Genomic DNA, 16,875 nt, shown 5'->3' with positions numbered 1-16,875 from the left:
TGCGTCTGTGAGAGAACGATAGGTTAGATGACAAAGCTCCCAGAAGCTCAGATAAAATAATATATAAAGAGACGCTTATCTTTCATTTTTTAACCTAGGAAAATGTCACTGAACTACAGACACTTATTGCCTTCAAAGGATACAAGGCCAACCAACAAGCATGGTTGTTTGCACCATGTCTATTAATGTCAATATGGTTTCTACAATTCTCCCACACAAGTGTCTGTGAAATGTAGGAAGCCATCTTATACCAAGTCAGAGTAGTGATCCATCTAGCTCAGTGTTATCAACACTGAGTGACTGCCGCTCTCCAGGGCTACAAACAGGGGTCTTCCCACCCAACCTGGAGACGCCAGGTGTTGAAACTGGAACCTTTTGCATGCAGAGCATCTGTTCTACTACTGAGTTGCAACCCTTCCCCAAATAGCATCTAGCCAGTGGCAGCAATTTATTTTATTTGTAAGCCAAATTTCAGTGAAAATATTTTCAGAGAAGCATTACAATCATAATTTAAGCAATACAAATAAACAAAGAACAAAAGCAAAACAGGACACAAGAAACAGGATAAAACACAGGTGCATAATAGGGATGGGTTAAAACAGTTCTGCTGAAGTTTGATAAATCCTGGGAAAATAACATTAAAAACACATTCTTGTCTGGTGCCAGGAGATAGGCACCAGATAGTTTTCCCTGGGGGACGAGTTCCATAAATGTTTTTCTTTTATGTTAAGGACCACGTCATTTTAATATAGTGCCTAGCACACCATTGCCTAAATGAATGTTCAGCAATAGCAGAAAGCAGCCATTCATAACAGCAAGAATGAACTATAAACAGGACATTTTCCTCTTCTTTTCCTTACAAAAAGAATGGAAATTACTCATAGCAATCTGAACGTGAAATATGAAGCCAACAAAGTGGTTACTCAACCATTATTGCAAATGCAACCCCCAAAAGACATACTCACATTCACAGTGCAGATTTGGCAAGCTGATGTTCAAATTTACTTCTATTTTACCACCACTGGTTTTGTCTGGATCGTCCACGTAGAGCTCATTAACGCTGCAGGGGAGAGGAAGATAGGTGGCTTCATTTAAGTACAAACAGTACAAAACATCATTATTTGAGAGAGACAGGGAGAACAAAAAAGAAGGCTTTGCTATAACATTGGTCAAACAAGCTTCAAAACCACATTGTTCTTCCAAAAATAAAATATGCTCTCCAGAAGAGATACATCATGTACAATTGTAGATCTAATAGTAATTTAAAAGTATTTTGCATTCATTTAAGTCAGGCAGGGTTTAAATATGGAGCTAGGTCGTTTCTAAAAAAGAAAGATGCGAAAAGGAAAAGAGAAATAGAAAATGAAGATAAATATTGGCTCCTTTCACATCTTCATAACCTTATACTACTAAGTCAGTGCTTTTTTGGTAAAAAAAATGAAGTGCTGGTACTTATATCTTGATAAAAATACCATTGGTGCCAGCACAAAATGGCTGGCATGGGCAGCAAAAAAAGTACCAGTGAATACTGGCACCCCCAAAAGCCCTGCTAATAGTATAGTATGGGGTGCGCAGTGTGCTGGCTGCCTGTGCAATGTGAAAAAAGTTTAGAATATCCTCTCAAGTCAGGGAGAGGGGGATAGGATTTACTATGCAATTGCGCGAAACATCAGAAATGTCACCAAAAAGCGCTCCCTACCAGTCCGAGTAAAATTAGGTGCTTTATAAAAGAAATAATAATGTCAAAGGTAATATTGCCTCAATCAAAAGTAAGAACATACAATGAGCAGAAATTAGCCCCAAGCTGATGACATCAATGCCAGCCTTAACATGTTTTAACAACTGAACCAGAAGGTCAGAATGACACTCTTCCTCTGGCTTACTGTGAAAAATTATACCAGAATTATTATTTTTTTCACATTACTTTAAGGTAAGTCCATCCCTGCAGGACCTCTTCAACTTCAGGTTTGGAATAATCTATTGAACTAAGAGATGCTTGTTGTAGGTTTCTGGTCAGCCAGCTTTATGATGGAAGAGGGCCACACTTAAAAATGGTCCTCACAACTTTAAAAGTAGAGAAGGCACAGTTCATGTTTCCTAAAGTAATCCTTTGCCCTTGAAATATCTAAACAGGGAAGGAGGAGAGAGAGGGGTTGCGTCCACTGACCCAGCCAGACCTCTATGCGATAATTGGAAGCTGCGAACATAACCAACTCATGGGTGGTGGGAACCAGGAGGCACAATCCTGCTCTGCCCACAAAGACAATCATATCCTTAGCTACTAAGAGGCCAACTGGGTGTTCTTGACATTCCAAGGATTTATTCAATGCACATATTTCCTTTTAGACAAAAAGTAGGCTTTAAGTATGCCAAACCACAAGAAACAACCCCTATGAGTAAAGATGTATTTTAAAGCAAAAATGCACATAGGAATCATAACAGTGGCATGGATGAGATAAATCAATAAGCACCTAACAAGGAGACAATAAAATATATAATTAATCTGGGAACTGCAATTACAATATATAAATGATTAATTCAGCCTTTAAGAATAAACAGAGTAGTCCTGAGACATTAAAAAAAATAAGAAAAGGAAAGCTGTTAACACCTAACATCTCCAAGCAACTAACAAATTTAATAACATCACAGCAGAATTGTAGGTTAGTATGTATAGCATTAAGTACCCCAAAATTGTTAAATGGTAACTGTGATGTTCCTGTAGGTTAAGCATCTGTAAATATGGTAACTGCGGGTCTATTAGGTGATATATGGTAATTGACTGAGAGAGAAAGGGGGAGTACACGGGTGAGAAGCTGAAGTGTGCTGGATGATGATTGGCTGAGTGGCTGGCTGGCTGAAGGTATAAATGGAGGTTTGTGAGTGATGAAAGGGAGAAGTTGTTGAGTTGGTTGGCGTGAGGTCGTTTGGTGAGGGTTGGTTGGCAGAGTTCTGAGGGAAGTTTGGATTGTATTTGGCTGATATTTAAAGAGTATATATATGAACAGAAACATAAAGAGTGACCACATATGAAACCATACGCTTGTGAAACATTCCTAAAGTAATCTTGTTATTTCCCGTTGTTAGCAAATAAATACTTATTTGGTTTACCAAAGGCCTGATCCTTGGCTGGGGGAATATACAGACCAGAAGGGAGGGCAAGGTAATTACCAAGGCTGAACAAAAACTGTATCTAATGGTGGCAGCGGTGAAGGGAGATATTGTAACAAGTCAAGTATCCACAGCAACCCAGAGTTGTATGCTTTATATATAAAGATACAAGGGGGTTGGGAACAGCATAGGCACACAGTCACAAAGTAACAAGCTATAGAGAGACTTAGGCAAAGTCTCTGGGAGTATTGGTTACAGGAAATGACTGGTGGTGCTGCCTAGCAGTGGGATCTAGTGAGATCTGTACTAGAGCGGAGTGAGAAACCATATAAAGGACAGTCCTGACCGGTGGTGTCCCTGGTGGTGCCTAGTGAAAGGCAGTAGCCACAAGCAGGTGGGAACCTGACAGGGAGAACCAGGGAAGGACGTCACAGTAACCAATTAGCATATGAGTAAAGATTTAAGTGATGTGGTTTAGTTCCCATCACATTCACCCTGGGTCACACCTCCTTTCCAGCAATTCTTTCCCCATTTCACTTCTGCTGATTCCTGACGCTCCCTTCCCTCTCTTACAATTATATTTTCTTCAATCCTTCTGACTTTATTTATTTATTACATTTATACCCCACCTTTCTTTTCATGATAGAAACCCAAGGCAGCTTACATATGGTTCTCAGGCAGTCTCCCATCCAGGCAGTGACCAAACCTGACCCTGTTTAGCTTCAGCAGCTACTGGCCTCATGTGCCTTCAGACCACAGCCTGTGACCAACCTGGAACTTTGACTTTTTCCTCTTTGTGTCTTCCACATTCATTCCCAATGACAGCTTCTGCTTAGGGGTTCTTCTCACAGAGAACCTTCATAAGGCTGAGAAAACAAATATTCAAGCCTCTTTCTGTGTAACCCACAAATGATTTGTATTCTTCGTAAAACAAATTCTTTTTTCTCAAGGCACCCATGTGGAGGATAGTGGCTAAGGGAGATAATTATCAGAAAACAAAAGGTTTGTGAAAACGAGACTGTTCACATTATTTCCTGGCACTGACTATCAACACGAGGAAGGCATTAACTAGACCAGGTGGTGAAAAATCTCCTGACCCCATCACTACTCACTGAGAGAAACCAGGAAGGACCTCATACTTGTCTGGAAATTCTTCATACCTTCTAAGGTGGCCCACCTCATACTTCAGGAAATATTGTCACCCATACTGAATGACAAAATGCCTTAAACTAAGTGCTCAAAATGGGTCTCACTGTTTAATGAGTAACAGAAACAAGTTTAAAGTGGAACAGGCAACAGAAGCTGGGGATGTTTGGATAAAGCGTCTTCTGTTACCGGACGGCACATTCCTCTTACTCCAGCAGAGGGACTGAATTTCTGACAGAATAACAGGTTGTTACAATATTTGTTAGAAAGATCATGAGTGTCAAGTCAATGAGTTCAGAGGGGGTCTTCTTCAGTTTGGCTGGCTGACCTGCACACCCACACCCACAAAATCTCTCTTAAAATGAGCCCAAAGAGCTATTGGTAAGCATTGCTCAACATATTTTTCAAGTGATTAATAAATGTGACACAGAGGGGAGGAGCATGCCTACTCATGGGTGACCTGGTTTGGTGTTCCTTCACTGTGTCTGTTCCTTCCAAATAGGAAGAATTAAACCTTCTATATAGTTTATCACCAGCTGATTATGTAGTCTTTAGGATTAAGTAATACAGCCCTCCCAGCTCCCAGGAGTGACCTCAGCCAGAAGCAGCATTAACCCTCATTAGCAATGTACCTATTTGTACTCAAGTAGAGCTTCCTGTTGGATGCCAGTTTGCCAAACAGCCTGTTTCATAACAATGCCTCCTTCCATCTCTTCCTGGATCTATGAGATCAGAGCCACACCCATCCTGTCAGTTACACTCTGTTTTAAAAAAAATCACTCCCAGGCAGTCCAGCATTGCAGGTTTTACATTTGCACTACCAGTGAATACAGATGTCCAGGTCAACTTTAGGAGGGAAGTTTGTGTCAATCAACTTTGTTTTTTCAGAAAACTGCATTGTGATCAAATGTTTTTTTCTGCCAGTTATACAAGCATTTTTGAAAAGTCAAGCGAGGTAACAATACAGTCCCACTGCAATTTAAGAGCTGCATTTGGTGCAGGTAACACTTATGCACCCTTTCCTACAACATTTTCTGTCCATCTGGCCAGAGTCTCTTGAGATCTCAAATTTCTCTTCGATCTCAGTGCCATCTCCCTATTCCTCCCAAATCCCATGTGAACTCACCCAGTTACTACCTCGGAGGCCCTCTTTGGGTGCCCAGGCTGTACCAGGAGGGGCGATTAACAGTTGGGCTTTCTCTGCTGTGGTGTTCTGGCAGTGGAAAGCTTGCTTGGCACTGACTCTAGTATCTTTATGGTGCCAGGTGAAAAATGTTTCATTGGATCAGGCATTTCCTTGCACTCGGCTTTTAATGACTGTTTTGATACGGGTCCCTACTGTTTCTACTGAACTACCATTTTAAAAAAATTAATATTGATTTTTTTGTTTTGTGTGTATATATATGTACACACACAATTTCCAGTTCCCCATCCACATAGGAAGCGGCCTTCTACAGTCAGACCATTGGTCCATCTACCTTAGTACTGACTACACCAGGGGTCACCAACCTTTTTGGACCAGATGGCACATTTAAAATTTTTGAGTATGCTGAGGGCACCAGTCACAAAATGGCTGCAAGGGGGGTATGGCATAATACAAAATGGCTGTCATGGGAGCATGGCATAACACAAAATTAGAGAGTAATCATGGTGAAGCGTTTCCCTTAATTGTATATCTGTACTGGAAAAGGCTTGACCTGTTGAATTTCTGCCTGCCATATAGCTGTTAAAGGCATAAGATCCTTGTTTTTCCCAATGCCAACCCTAAACCAAAGCCTAGGCTGCCATCCTCTACCCACTTACTTAGAACCCCCATTAAACACAAACAGACTTACTTCTGAGTAGACATGTATATAATTGTACTGTAAGCTAACTATACAGTGAATTCCTGGTCTTTAGCTCCTGCAAAGCAAGAGACATGCCTAAGCCTGTTTGCAAAGGTTTCACTTTTGCCTTTTGCAGGGAGGGGGATTCTTTAACATTCACCCATATTTATTGTGTAGTAGTATTTGCAGAAAATAATTTCTAGGCACTATCTGATCTCAGGCAAACCCAGCACAGGAAAGATGCATCCTGGTTGTTGGATGGGGGGCAAACTGGAGATTCCAAGGACTAGGGGGGGAAAGCTAGAAGCAGGAAAAGGGCATTAAAAAGGAAGACAGTGCTCTTTAGGACTCCAGGTATTTCTATTGTCTGGTGTCCAAACAGCTTTCTTATCAATCACAGCTCTGATGTCACAGTCATTAGCTAATAGCACTGATAGGCAGGAGCAGCCAGGCTGCTCATTTCACAGAAACTGCTTAGACTTCTAGGTGCCTGCACATTTTGCTTCATAACTTACTTTCTAGGAGAGATTGAGATTTACTTTTAAAAACAGGACAGCTCAGATTCTGGACTACCTCCTGGGGGTACCACTGAAGGCTTTCACGGGCATCATGGCTCTGTCAGGCAATGGGATGCCAACCCCTGGTCTACATGGACTTGCAGTGGCTCACCAGGGTTTCAGGCAGGAGTCTCTCTCAGCCCCACCTGATTATGCTAGGGATCGAACCTGGGATCTTCTGCATGCAAAGCTGAGGCTCTATCATTGAGCTGTGGCCCTTCCTCCCATATACAGAAATATCCCATACATTCTGGAATTTTCTAGTATTGTACAGAAATTCAGTAAAGAAAAAACAGCTCCAAAATTACAATGCCCAGCCTTCATCCCCAAACCCATCCCCTTGCCTAGCTTAATCCGTTTCACACTGTGCATGTAAGCTTTCAACCAAGAAACTGACCAAGAGAAAGGATAGGCTAACCAAGAAGGAAGACAGAACAAAACAAAAAGAGAGAAGAAAAGTCACAAGGATAAATTTTAAAAGAACAAAAACACAAAAATGGGGGGGGAGGACACATTTCTGCCTAACGCTGCAAGGGTTCCTGTCTTTACCATTATGATATTGTTGGCTTGAAGGATGGTACATAAATAATCAACATAAAATAACTACAGACACAGATGCTCTTACCTATATGGTAGCTGTAACACTTCAGAAAAACAAGAAATTTGCAAATACACACACACACACACACACACAGTCTTTTCTGTTTTCCATCAAGCTCCTTGCAGCACATACTAATCTCCAGGACAAGAAAGGATTATCTGTAGTCACCTACTCCACTGTTTGGCAGAACAACCAGTTGTACACATGGAGTCATGTGAAGAACATCACAACAGATGGGCATTTCAGCTCAAAGAACAATGCTTTGAAGGATTATAGAATCATAGGCCCATCAGCTCCATATCTTCCCACTTGAATATCTAAACCCACCCCCTCCAAAATGGAAATGGACTGCCTTCAAGTCAATCCCAACTTATGGCAACCCTATGAATAGGGTTTTCATAGTAAGCGGTATTCAGAGGAGGTTTTGCCATTGCCTTCCTCTGCAGCTGAGAGGCAGTGACTGGCCCAAGGTCACCCAGTGAGATTCATGGCTGTGTGGGGATTCGAACCCTGGTCTCCCAGGTCATAGTCCACCACCTTAATTAACCACTACACCACACTGGCTCTCACGAAAAGAGGACAAGGGCAAAGCCTCAGTGGCAGAGCACATGCTTTGCACACAGGAGGTTCCAAGTTCAGTCCCTGGAATTTTCAGCCAGAGTTAGAAAAGATTCCTTTTTGAGACCCTGCAGAGCCACTGCTAGTCAGTACAGACAGTACTGAGCTGAGTGGCCCAATGGTCTGCCTCTGCATAAGGTAGCTCCTAGGTTCCCTGTGTGACAGAAGAGGATAATCTGAGTGCAGCGCAAGCCCCTCTACTGGTTTCTCTTCGGGAATGACAGCAAACAAATGGCTCTTAGATCGGGTTTCACGACTGTTATGCATTTGCTCCATTTTCCTGTCTGCGAAGGAGTCCCAGAAGTAGCAGCACAGAATAGTTTCCTTTGGATGATACCATCTGAGGCAAGTACATCTTAGCAGAGACAAATATTCTTCTCTAGGCAGCTGGGACAGATACTAACCTTGATCAGGTTCCCTCCCACACCAAAGCTGCACCCCTATTTCATGTAACTCCAGCCAGAAACTTTCTGTTCTCAGTACCTCTAGGACTAGGTTAAGGCTATGTTCTTTTCATTGATCTACCTGCCAGTTTACTGTTTTATGCACTGGACCCTTGTTGTTTCTTATCATTTGCTATGTTTGTTTTCATTGTTCACTTCTCACTTCTGTTTATCAATGTCTTTATACTGAAATTTGACAAGCAGGACCTGCAACAAAATGTTACACTGTGGAGTGGTCCTGTTAAGAGTTTTAGCCAACCAGCCATGCAGGCAACTCCACCTCCCTCCCCCAGTCAGCATTCCAGGCCCAGTTAGCATTCCCCATTGTATGTGGAAGGTGTCACTTTAGCTACATAAGGACCAGACCTTAGATAACTGAGTTCACCATTTTTGAAATTTTATTTAGTGTTTTTTTTTAAATACCATTAGCTATTTTAATTTCTGTGGAATTATAAAGCAGGTTACAAGTTCTTAAAATAATCAAAACAACCAAACAAAATAAAGTTCAAACTGCATAATGGCTCCACATTCTTTTTCTCTTTCTGACCTTCCTCTTAATTCTGAGACAGGGATGTGGCATCTCATGCCCAGGAACCAAATGCCTCTCTGTCTTGGGTGCTTTTGCCTAGCTGAAATGTGCCCTTAAACTATGATAATACCTCTTGGTAAGAAACCTGTGACTTTTGCGTGGCTAAAATATAGCCTATTAAACTCATTTCTGTTGCTCCACCCACTTTTCCCTATGGTCTTACCCACTACCAGCAAATGGCCCGGAGAAGACTGCCCGCAAGGAAATATGGTCCTTGGGCTAAAAAAGGTTCCCCACCTCTAAAAGACTTCATCTGCACTATACAGTCAAAGCAGTATCATATCACTTTAAACAGTTGTGCCTCCACTCACAGAATCCTGGGAACTGTAGTTTATTAAAGGCTGCTGAGAGTTGTTAGGAGATCCTTATACCCCTCAGAGAGCTACAGTTCCCAGAGTTCCCTGGAAAGAGGTATTGATTGTTAAACCACTCTTAGAATTACAGCTCTGTGAGGAGTATAGGGGGGTCTCCTAACAATTCTCAGCACACTTAACAAACTACAGTTCCCAGGATTCTTTAGGGGAAACCATGACACTGCTTTAAATGTATAGTTCAGATGGGAACTAATAGACTAATAGACGTTACATTCCAAAAGCAAAGTGTAAAGATTTCCCAGCCTACAAGAAGCATTAAAGTTCATTTGTTAAATCCCTGATACAGTCACTACCACAGTCAATGAATCAGGCAAAAACATACTGACAGACCCAATCAAAGCAACGAGGACAGCTCAAATGCGTAACACTATAATTGTGGGTCACTTTCTGTCACTATGTCTTTGCTGAGCCCTCACAGGAACTACAAAGGAAGAAAAAAAGTTGTGGACACAAGGGGAAGGCAAGCATTACTCTTCAGAGCATGGAGTCAGATAAATGAAATAAACCTTCTAGAAAAAAGCATAGTTTAAAATATTTAAGATTCCTAGGGGCAGACTCAAGCAAGGCTTTTTTTGGTGGGGGGGAGGGATGACGCTCACTCAACTTGTACTGTACAAAGAGTTTTCAGGGACAGTCTGGCTAGAGCTACAAGTTACATAAGCAGCAGCTGCAGAGACAGGTTTAGGTGAGAGGGGACTTTGCCCCAAGAAGGAAAGGCTGATTCCTGAAGTGAGGCCTCCGTCGTAGTCATTTTGGGACAACAGTCAACTGAACAGAATTTCCACATATTTTTCTTCATCAGTCACATTAAAACGTTTCAACACATCTAAATATCATTTTCAGTGCCAGAGAAAAGAAGCAAGTCAGACTAACGCCTTGTAGCTTTTAAAAAATATTTTCAAGAAACCTTTGCAGCACACCCTTGTTCTTCTGCTTTCTAATCAACACCAAACACCACCTCTTAAATCCTTTCCTTTATTCATGTTAAAAATAAGACTTTTGGTAAGAATGTTTCCAGGGATAAGTGCTCTCTGAAGTTTCTTCATCAACACCCCCCCCCAAAAAAATCCCACCACTGAACTATCAAAAGTCTGTGCTTAAAATAACTGAACACTTTACAATAGCTTTCTAAATGGTTTCTATTTATTTGTAATTGTGGTCTCTTCCACCTGCTTCAGAATCTTTGGTGATATCCAGCATTAGTCATACTACAATAGAGTAGATCTATTGAAATCAATGGCCTTAAATCCACTGATTTCATTTGGGCTGAGTATGACTAATACTAGATATCACCCTTAGTTTCTTCAGACATCCATTGTATCACAAACCACAAACATACGCAACCTGTCTCATACGTTTTCCATGCAGAGTGGTCATGTTTGACTCGCCCACATAACTCAGCGCTGCAATAGTGTTGAGAGCAGATAGATGTCTCTTCAAACTGCTTGCAGGTGAAGGATCTGCCCACAAGATAACTAAAACTCACTGTTTGGGCAATCACCAACAACTTTTGAGGGGCATGTACTTTTCTCCATCTGTTTTAAAGAGAGGCCAAAACTTCAGAAAAAAATGCCATCCATTTTGTTTTGGTTTAATTTTTTGTGGTGACCCAACTCTTGGCTTTGTAAATGGGTATAATACAGTGATACTGTATTAGCATGTTCTACAAGGTTTTCAGTGCATTTTTCTCTGAACGAGAAATGTACCAATGGTTTGTAATTCTTCAAAAGTTTGATAAGTATAAAGGAAAAAAATTGCCATCAAACACCACTTATGCTCAAGGTATCCGAGTGTCTCAAAAATCCTTATCTATCATTCCTTCCAACCCTTCATAGTTCTTGCGATTGTAGCTTCCTAGATCTCCACTACTTCTTCGTTAAGAGACAGGTAAGTCTGACACAAAGGCCTTAGTTTCTAGACCTATGTCTGGAACAAAAAGCAAGTAAAAAGAAGAAGAGCACAGTGTTACTTAGCTATTTTTAAAATTATGCTGTCCCCAGCATTTTGGTCACTTCCTCATTTTAAAAGGACATTGCTCAGATCAAGAATACACAAGACAGACTGGACTAGTAAGAAAGGAGCTACAGTTCTCAGACAAGTACAAAAGAAAATGGAGGTTAGAAATGTCAACATTAATTTGAGTCAGTCATCGTAATTGGCACCATGGCACATAGATTTCCGCTTCCTGTTAACCCACACATGTACATGAGGATGAATGGCATAACCCAACCACTTCACAACCTTGCAACACCTTTCATTAAAGCATCTCAAAAGTGTTGAGCAAGCATTAATTAAGCTGAGGAAGTAGCCAGGCAAATATGGTTATCCACACTTTAGAAGCTTGGCATAATAAGAAACAAAAGACAACTTATTTGCTTAAGGTCTTCCAGTCATAGCAGTAGGAAAGCAATCTAGGAGACAAATGCATAACTTAGGTCAAGCCATTAAATCACACTTCCTCAACTAGAACAATTAAAACTAGCTCTAAGGCAGTCATTTTCTAAGGCAGTGTTCTAGCGATTCTTCAGAAGGGACTCTTCAAGCAATAGATTAGTGCTGCTGGAAAAGCTACCCTAAAAGGCAGCTTGCCTGCTATTACTGATCTCTCCCTGGAATGTATATCAGCAGGAGAGCATGGGGCATATTCGAGGAGCATACTCTCAGTTTACATAGGTGACATGAGGGAGCACCGTGTAAACTAAGTGTATACCCTAAAAGTGTGCCCAAGAATCCTCCATAGCAGACATACAGGGTTCTTTGGGGAACAAGTCATCATGGAAAGTTTTTATTAAACAACATACAACATTGTGTTCACATGATCTGATTCGTGTAAGAAAAGGAACTCTCTATCCCATGATCCAACATCATTTCACCTTACTCCCTGCGTTTATTCTGCAAAAGAACACATTCATTGAAGGACATTGTCTGGAAAGAAGTCTTGCACTGACCTTCTTCCTAACCATTACTTCATACATGCAAGCTCTTCCCCAGTCACTGGAGCCATCTTCTTTCCTTGTAACACTTAAGAGTGATTTTGCACCATTGCACCTATGCACTCATTCACTTAAATACTAACCTAGCTACTAGTTGCTTCATAATCTTATCTCCAATATTCTACACATACCTTTTGCCCCTTTGCAGAAACCATTGCAATTTTTTTGGTATGTGCAGAGGTACACATTCAAGGTTTACTAATGGGAGAAGGAGTAGGGAAACCCCACAAAAGCCCAGATTTCTAGGAAGTAGTACATATATACAAGTACAAAGGTCAATTTAAGGACAAAGATGAAATGAAATGTGATGAGAACTGATCTGGACACTCTGTAAATCCCAATTGTACAAATCAGCAGAGCTGCACCATCATTTCATCTCACACAAAAATGAAGTTGCTGCTGAGGAACCTATTGTTCTCCATGCATCCTCCACTGTACCCACTGACAAACACACTGTAGGAGCTATTTATTCAAAAAAGGCACATGATATAAACACTAGATCTTTAAACAGATATACATGGACTCTGTGTTCTTCAACTTCTCTGCTGTGGTCCTGGATTGAATTATTTACTTGCAGCCACTCATTTGCATGTAGCGTGCATCAAATCAAACTACTTTGCAGAGGACTATGGCTTTTATAATTTTTAAATCACTACAATATAGTGACTGCCAGGTGGGTCACAATTGCATAATTAGCAGCAATAAGGTGCTCCCGACATTTGAAAATAGTCGTGGCACCATTTGATCATTTGCCATTTTCATAGTAATTCTGAAAACTTAGCCACAACCTAGCTATGAATTAGTTGTGGCATCAATCAAGCTAATCATTCTTCCTTAATAGAGGAATATACGGAAAGACTCTTAACGTCACCTCTGCAAAGTATTAATTAGGTCAAAAGGTACATGCCTATTATCTCACCAGTTAGACTATTATAACAACAGCAGCCACCAGTTAGGATACAGATCTGGGTTAACTATGAAAGAGGTGATTTGATTTATGATGCATCAGCAAGATGATGTAGGATAGGCCGTTAAAAATTACAATGAGTGCCTACTGATGTCTCTCAACTTGCTACCAGTCCTGCCCAGGAAATACCAAAGGCATTTAACACTTACAGCTTTATTTCCCTAACCACTTGAATCACTCACTTAGTGGGACAGGGTACCTGTTTGTGACTGTCAACTTCCCATAAATCCAAAGATGGAACACTGACCTCATTTCCTTTATCCGTCCCTTGCAGTCAGACCCATCCTCCTTGGGCCTGATCAGATGCCGGTATAATGTGGATCTGAGGTTTTTTGCAGAACCTTTTAATTTGGACCATTTGCATGACGTTTTTGCCAGTACAAGTACATTCAGCTGCTTTTGCCTTTAACTCTGGATTAAATCGGTGTGACAAAAACCCGAAATTACTTTAAAAATCCGCACCTGCTTCGGTGCGCTTCTACCATGTATTACCTTTTAAGCGCTTTTTTTTGGCTGCGCAGTTTCTTCACCATTAGATCCTCCCTTTTCTCTGCCCCTTTAACTGTCTCTGGGCATCATTTTGTTTCCTGCCATTGGCGAAGCAACTTCCGGTCGCTCTTGCCTTCCTTTCTCCTGCTTCCCCCCCAATACATTTCCTCCCCTGCTCCTTTAAACAAAATCACATTCATCCAAATTATTCACCCTTGAATATTTAATTCTGTGAAAGCTCTCTGCATGTGATGTGAGCAGGTTTTTTCCCCACCCCTTCATTCTCTCTCTTCTGCAGCGACACCAACAACCTCCCGAGGATAACAGGGAAGAGCTGGAGCTCGGGAAATTCCTTCCTGGACGCCAAAGAGGGAGACTCCCCTTCAGCCTTGGTCAGCTCTCTCGCTTGAGCTGTGGGGGGGGCAGGGTCCACAAGCTGCTACGCACCGCTCGCTGGAGCTACACCCAGGCTTGGAGCACGAGCAGCCATGGCAAGAGGAGGCTGGTGAAGGCACCACTGGGGTAATTTATAAGCGCCCAAAAGCACAGGGGAAAGGGGAGCTGCCTTGGCGTCTCATCCCAGCATCTGCTCCACTCATCCCGCTCATGGAGAGCCATAATATTAAATGGTCAATGCTTCCTTTAGTAGCTGCTTTTAATGCCTCTCTAAAGATAATTGTTTCAGTTTTTTATGTTTCCCAGAACTGCATGCTGAGGTTTGTCCTGGGGTGCCAAAGGCACACCAATCTCGCACAGGGTCAGCCTAACAGCCATGGGTGGGAGCAGGGGGGACAGGAGAAAGCCTGCACTGCAGGGAAGGGGGGCAACTGTAGGCACCTATTCCTCCCTTCGTTTAGGGAAACACCGCCCCTTCCCCGCCTCCGCAGTTAACACTCTAATGTGTAGGTGCAGCAACAAGGAAACACTGATAGCAATAAACGCAAATGTGTGTGAATGCTAAAAAGAAAAACAGCCAATTTATTCGTAGCGAGGGCGGAAGTATGTGAACTGTCAAAATCACGATGGAAAGAGCAGCATTTTTAATGCGGATCTTGGCTCATATGTGAACCAGCCCCTTATGTACTTTCTTGCATGTCAATGGAAATAGCAGCTCTGAAAGGATGAAGTTTCCTTTGGAACATGCTCATCAACATGCTTCTGGAAACCTTCAAAGTTTTCACTTTGATACTGATTTACTTTCCCCCCTCAAAACTGGGGTATTTAATCTTTACTGGGGAGAAGGATTAGAAAAAAAATAAGAACATTTAACAGAACAGCAGCACAGTTGGTATAGCACAGTGGGGAGGAGAGCCTGGCTGGGAGTCCCGAGTCTGTGAGTTCAAATCCCCGCTTGTGTCTCCTGGGTGTCAAGGGCCAGCTAAAGATCAGCCCCACAGTGAGTGGCTCAGGGGTTACGTGCCCTGCCACCTGTGCAGCCGTGGGCAAGCTGCATAGTCCCAAGGAGCCCAGTTGCCCCCCAGCTGGCAGTTGCGGACAAGGAAGGGGCTGGCTTGTGCAGCTGTGGCAAGCTGAGCAGGCCCTAGCCAGCTGGGGAGGACTAGCCTCAGAGGGAGGCAATGGTAAACCCCCTCTGAATACTGCTAACCATGAAAACCCTATTCATAGGGTAGCCATAAGTCATTTTCAACAGGACAGCATTCTCTATTTCTGCTAGGGATGGGGTCGTGATTTGTGGGGTCTGTATCCTGATGCAGGTTCCCCTGATCCACTTTCAGAATAACATGCTGATTGGGATGTAATCTTTCTTTGAAATCCTGATACCAAAGAATTTCACAAGGAGGTCAAAGGGCGCCTTTATGCATTTTCTGCTTTAAAAAAATCAGATAAATGCCATGCCAAACAGCTAGAAAATGCAATTAGTGAGGTAACAAGGGCTCCTGGAAGTTATGGATCCAATCTCATCCCTTCCCTGCCAGAAAACCTGTAAGGGGTGAGGGGGAAAAAGATGGCTGCCCGCATGGGGCCCTTTGGAGCAGTTACAACCTAAGAAAAAAAAACAAATTTTGTTTAAAAGGGCACTTTGAATGAGTACTTTAATTAAACTGTAAATAGTTCGGTAGTTTTCAGACAATAAAACTTTGCACAGAGTTTTTCTGAAAAAAGAAAACACAAGTTAATATGGAAACGGAACAGACAAGATCTCTTTGAAGACATTTAAAAGCTAGACAAGACTGAACTTTGATTGATATATTCATCCTTTCTTTCTACCTACAAAAGCAGTAGCCCGCAATACTCTTGAGCAAACAGTTAAAGCACAGGATAAACCTTGTTAAAGCTTAGTGGATTTGGGTAAGTTCAATGCATGGATAAGAAACCACTTAGGAACCCTGTTTACACCATCCTGAGTTTTTTGGAAGTGAGATATGTAACAACAAATATTTAACAAAGCCTTGTGAAATATGTATCAACCTTGACCTCCCTTTAATTAGAATACCTTCTCAGGGATCATCAGTGGACACCACTTCTGATAAGGATACATGAACAGCCCCTATCCTCATCCCAAAGAAGATTGATCCTTTAAGCACACTCTAAGCAATCACACGCAAAATGGATATATGAAGCGGCTGCTGCTGCCACTCCATACCTGCCATACAACACAGGGGACATCAACCCCTGTGGCATGTCATAGAATAACTGCCATCATGTATTGAAGCAGTAGTCCCTCAACACTATCTATTGGGAACACCCATCCACACAGAAACAGAACCATTGTAGTGCCTCCCTTGCCCACCTTGGATAACAAGTCTAGAAGAATACCATCGTTAATGGTGCTGAAAGCCACCGAGGGATCCAGAAGAATGAGAAGAGTCATATTCCCTCTGTTCTTCTCCTGCCAGGCTGGACGCAGATTAAAATGGGTGAAGATGAACTGCTCTCATCCAGGAGTTTCTGGAGCTACATGGCAAATACAACCTGAAGCACCTTATCAAAAAGGTGTGTACTTGTGACCAACCAATAGCTGAAATAATCCTCAGAGTACATAGAAACCTTCTATTAGAAGTGGTATACTTGCTTCCTTCAAAGCTTTTGATGTATCCATTACACATTCACCTGGGACCAAAACATTTTCCATGCTTGTTACAGCACACCTTAACATGGTGAGGGGGGTTGAGAGTGTCAAAGAAGCTGTAAACAATGCCATC

General features: G+C 42.0%; 1 protein-coding gene across 3 annotated transcripts in view; it reads right to left on the bottom strand.

The window, feature by feature from the left end:
- ERGIC1 (endoplasmic reticulum-golgi intermediate compartment 1) overlaps window positions 1-16,875 on the bottom strand; it is a 119,077-nt gene that overhangs the window by 34,651 nt on the left and 67,551 nt on the right. For 2 of the 3 annotated variants that reach the window (XM_061616901.1, XM_061616903.1), the window contains one exon: window positions 966-1,060. In XM_061616901.1, the coding sequence (XP_061472885.1) occupies window positions 966-1,060 (95 nt within the window). Of the gene's footprint in view, window positions 1-965; window positions 1,061-3,879; window positions 3,972-16,875 lie in introns of those variants that run through there. The other variant, XM_061616902.1, reaches the window with a different exon arrangement.

The sequence above is a fragment of the Rhineura floridana genome, chromosome 3 (assembly GCF_030035675.1).
Source record: "Rhineura floridana isolate rRhiFlo1 chromosome 3, rRhiFlo1.hap2, whole genome shotgun sequence".
NCBI classification, from domain to species: domain Eukaryota; kingdom Metazoa; phylum Chordata; class Lepidosauria; order Squamata; family Rhineuridae; genus Rhineura; species Rhineura floridana.
This window is presented reverse-complemented; position numbering and strand designations above follow the sequence as displayed.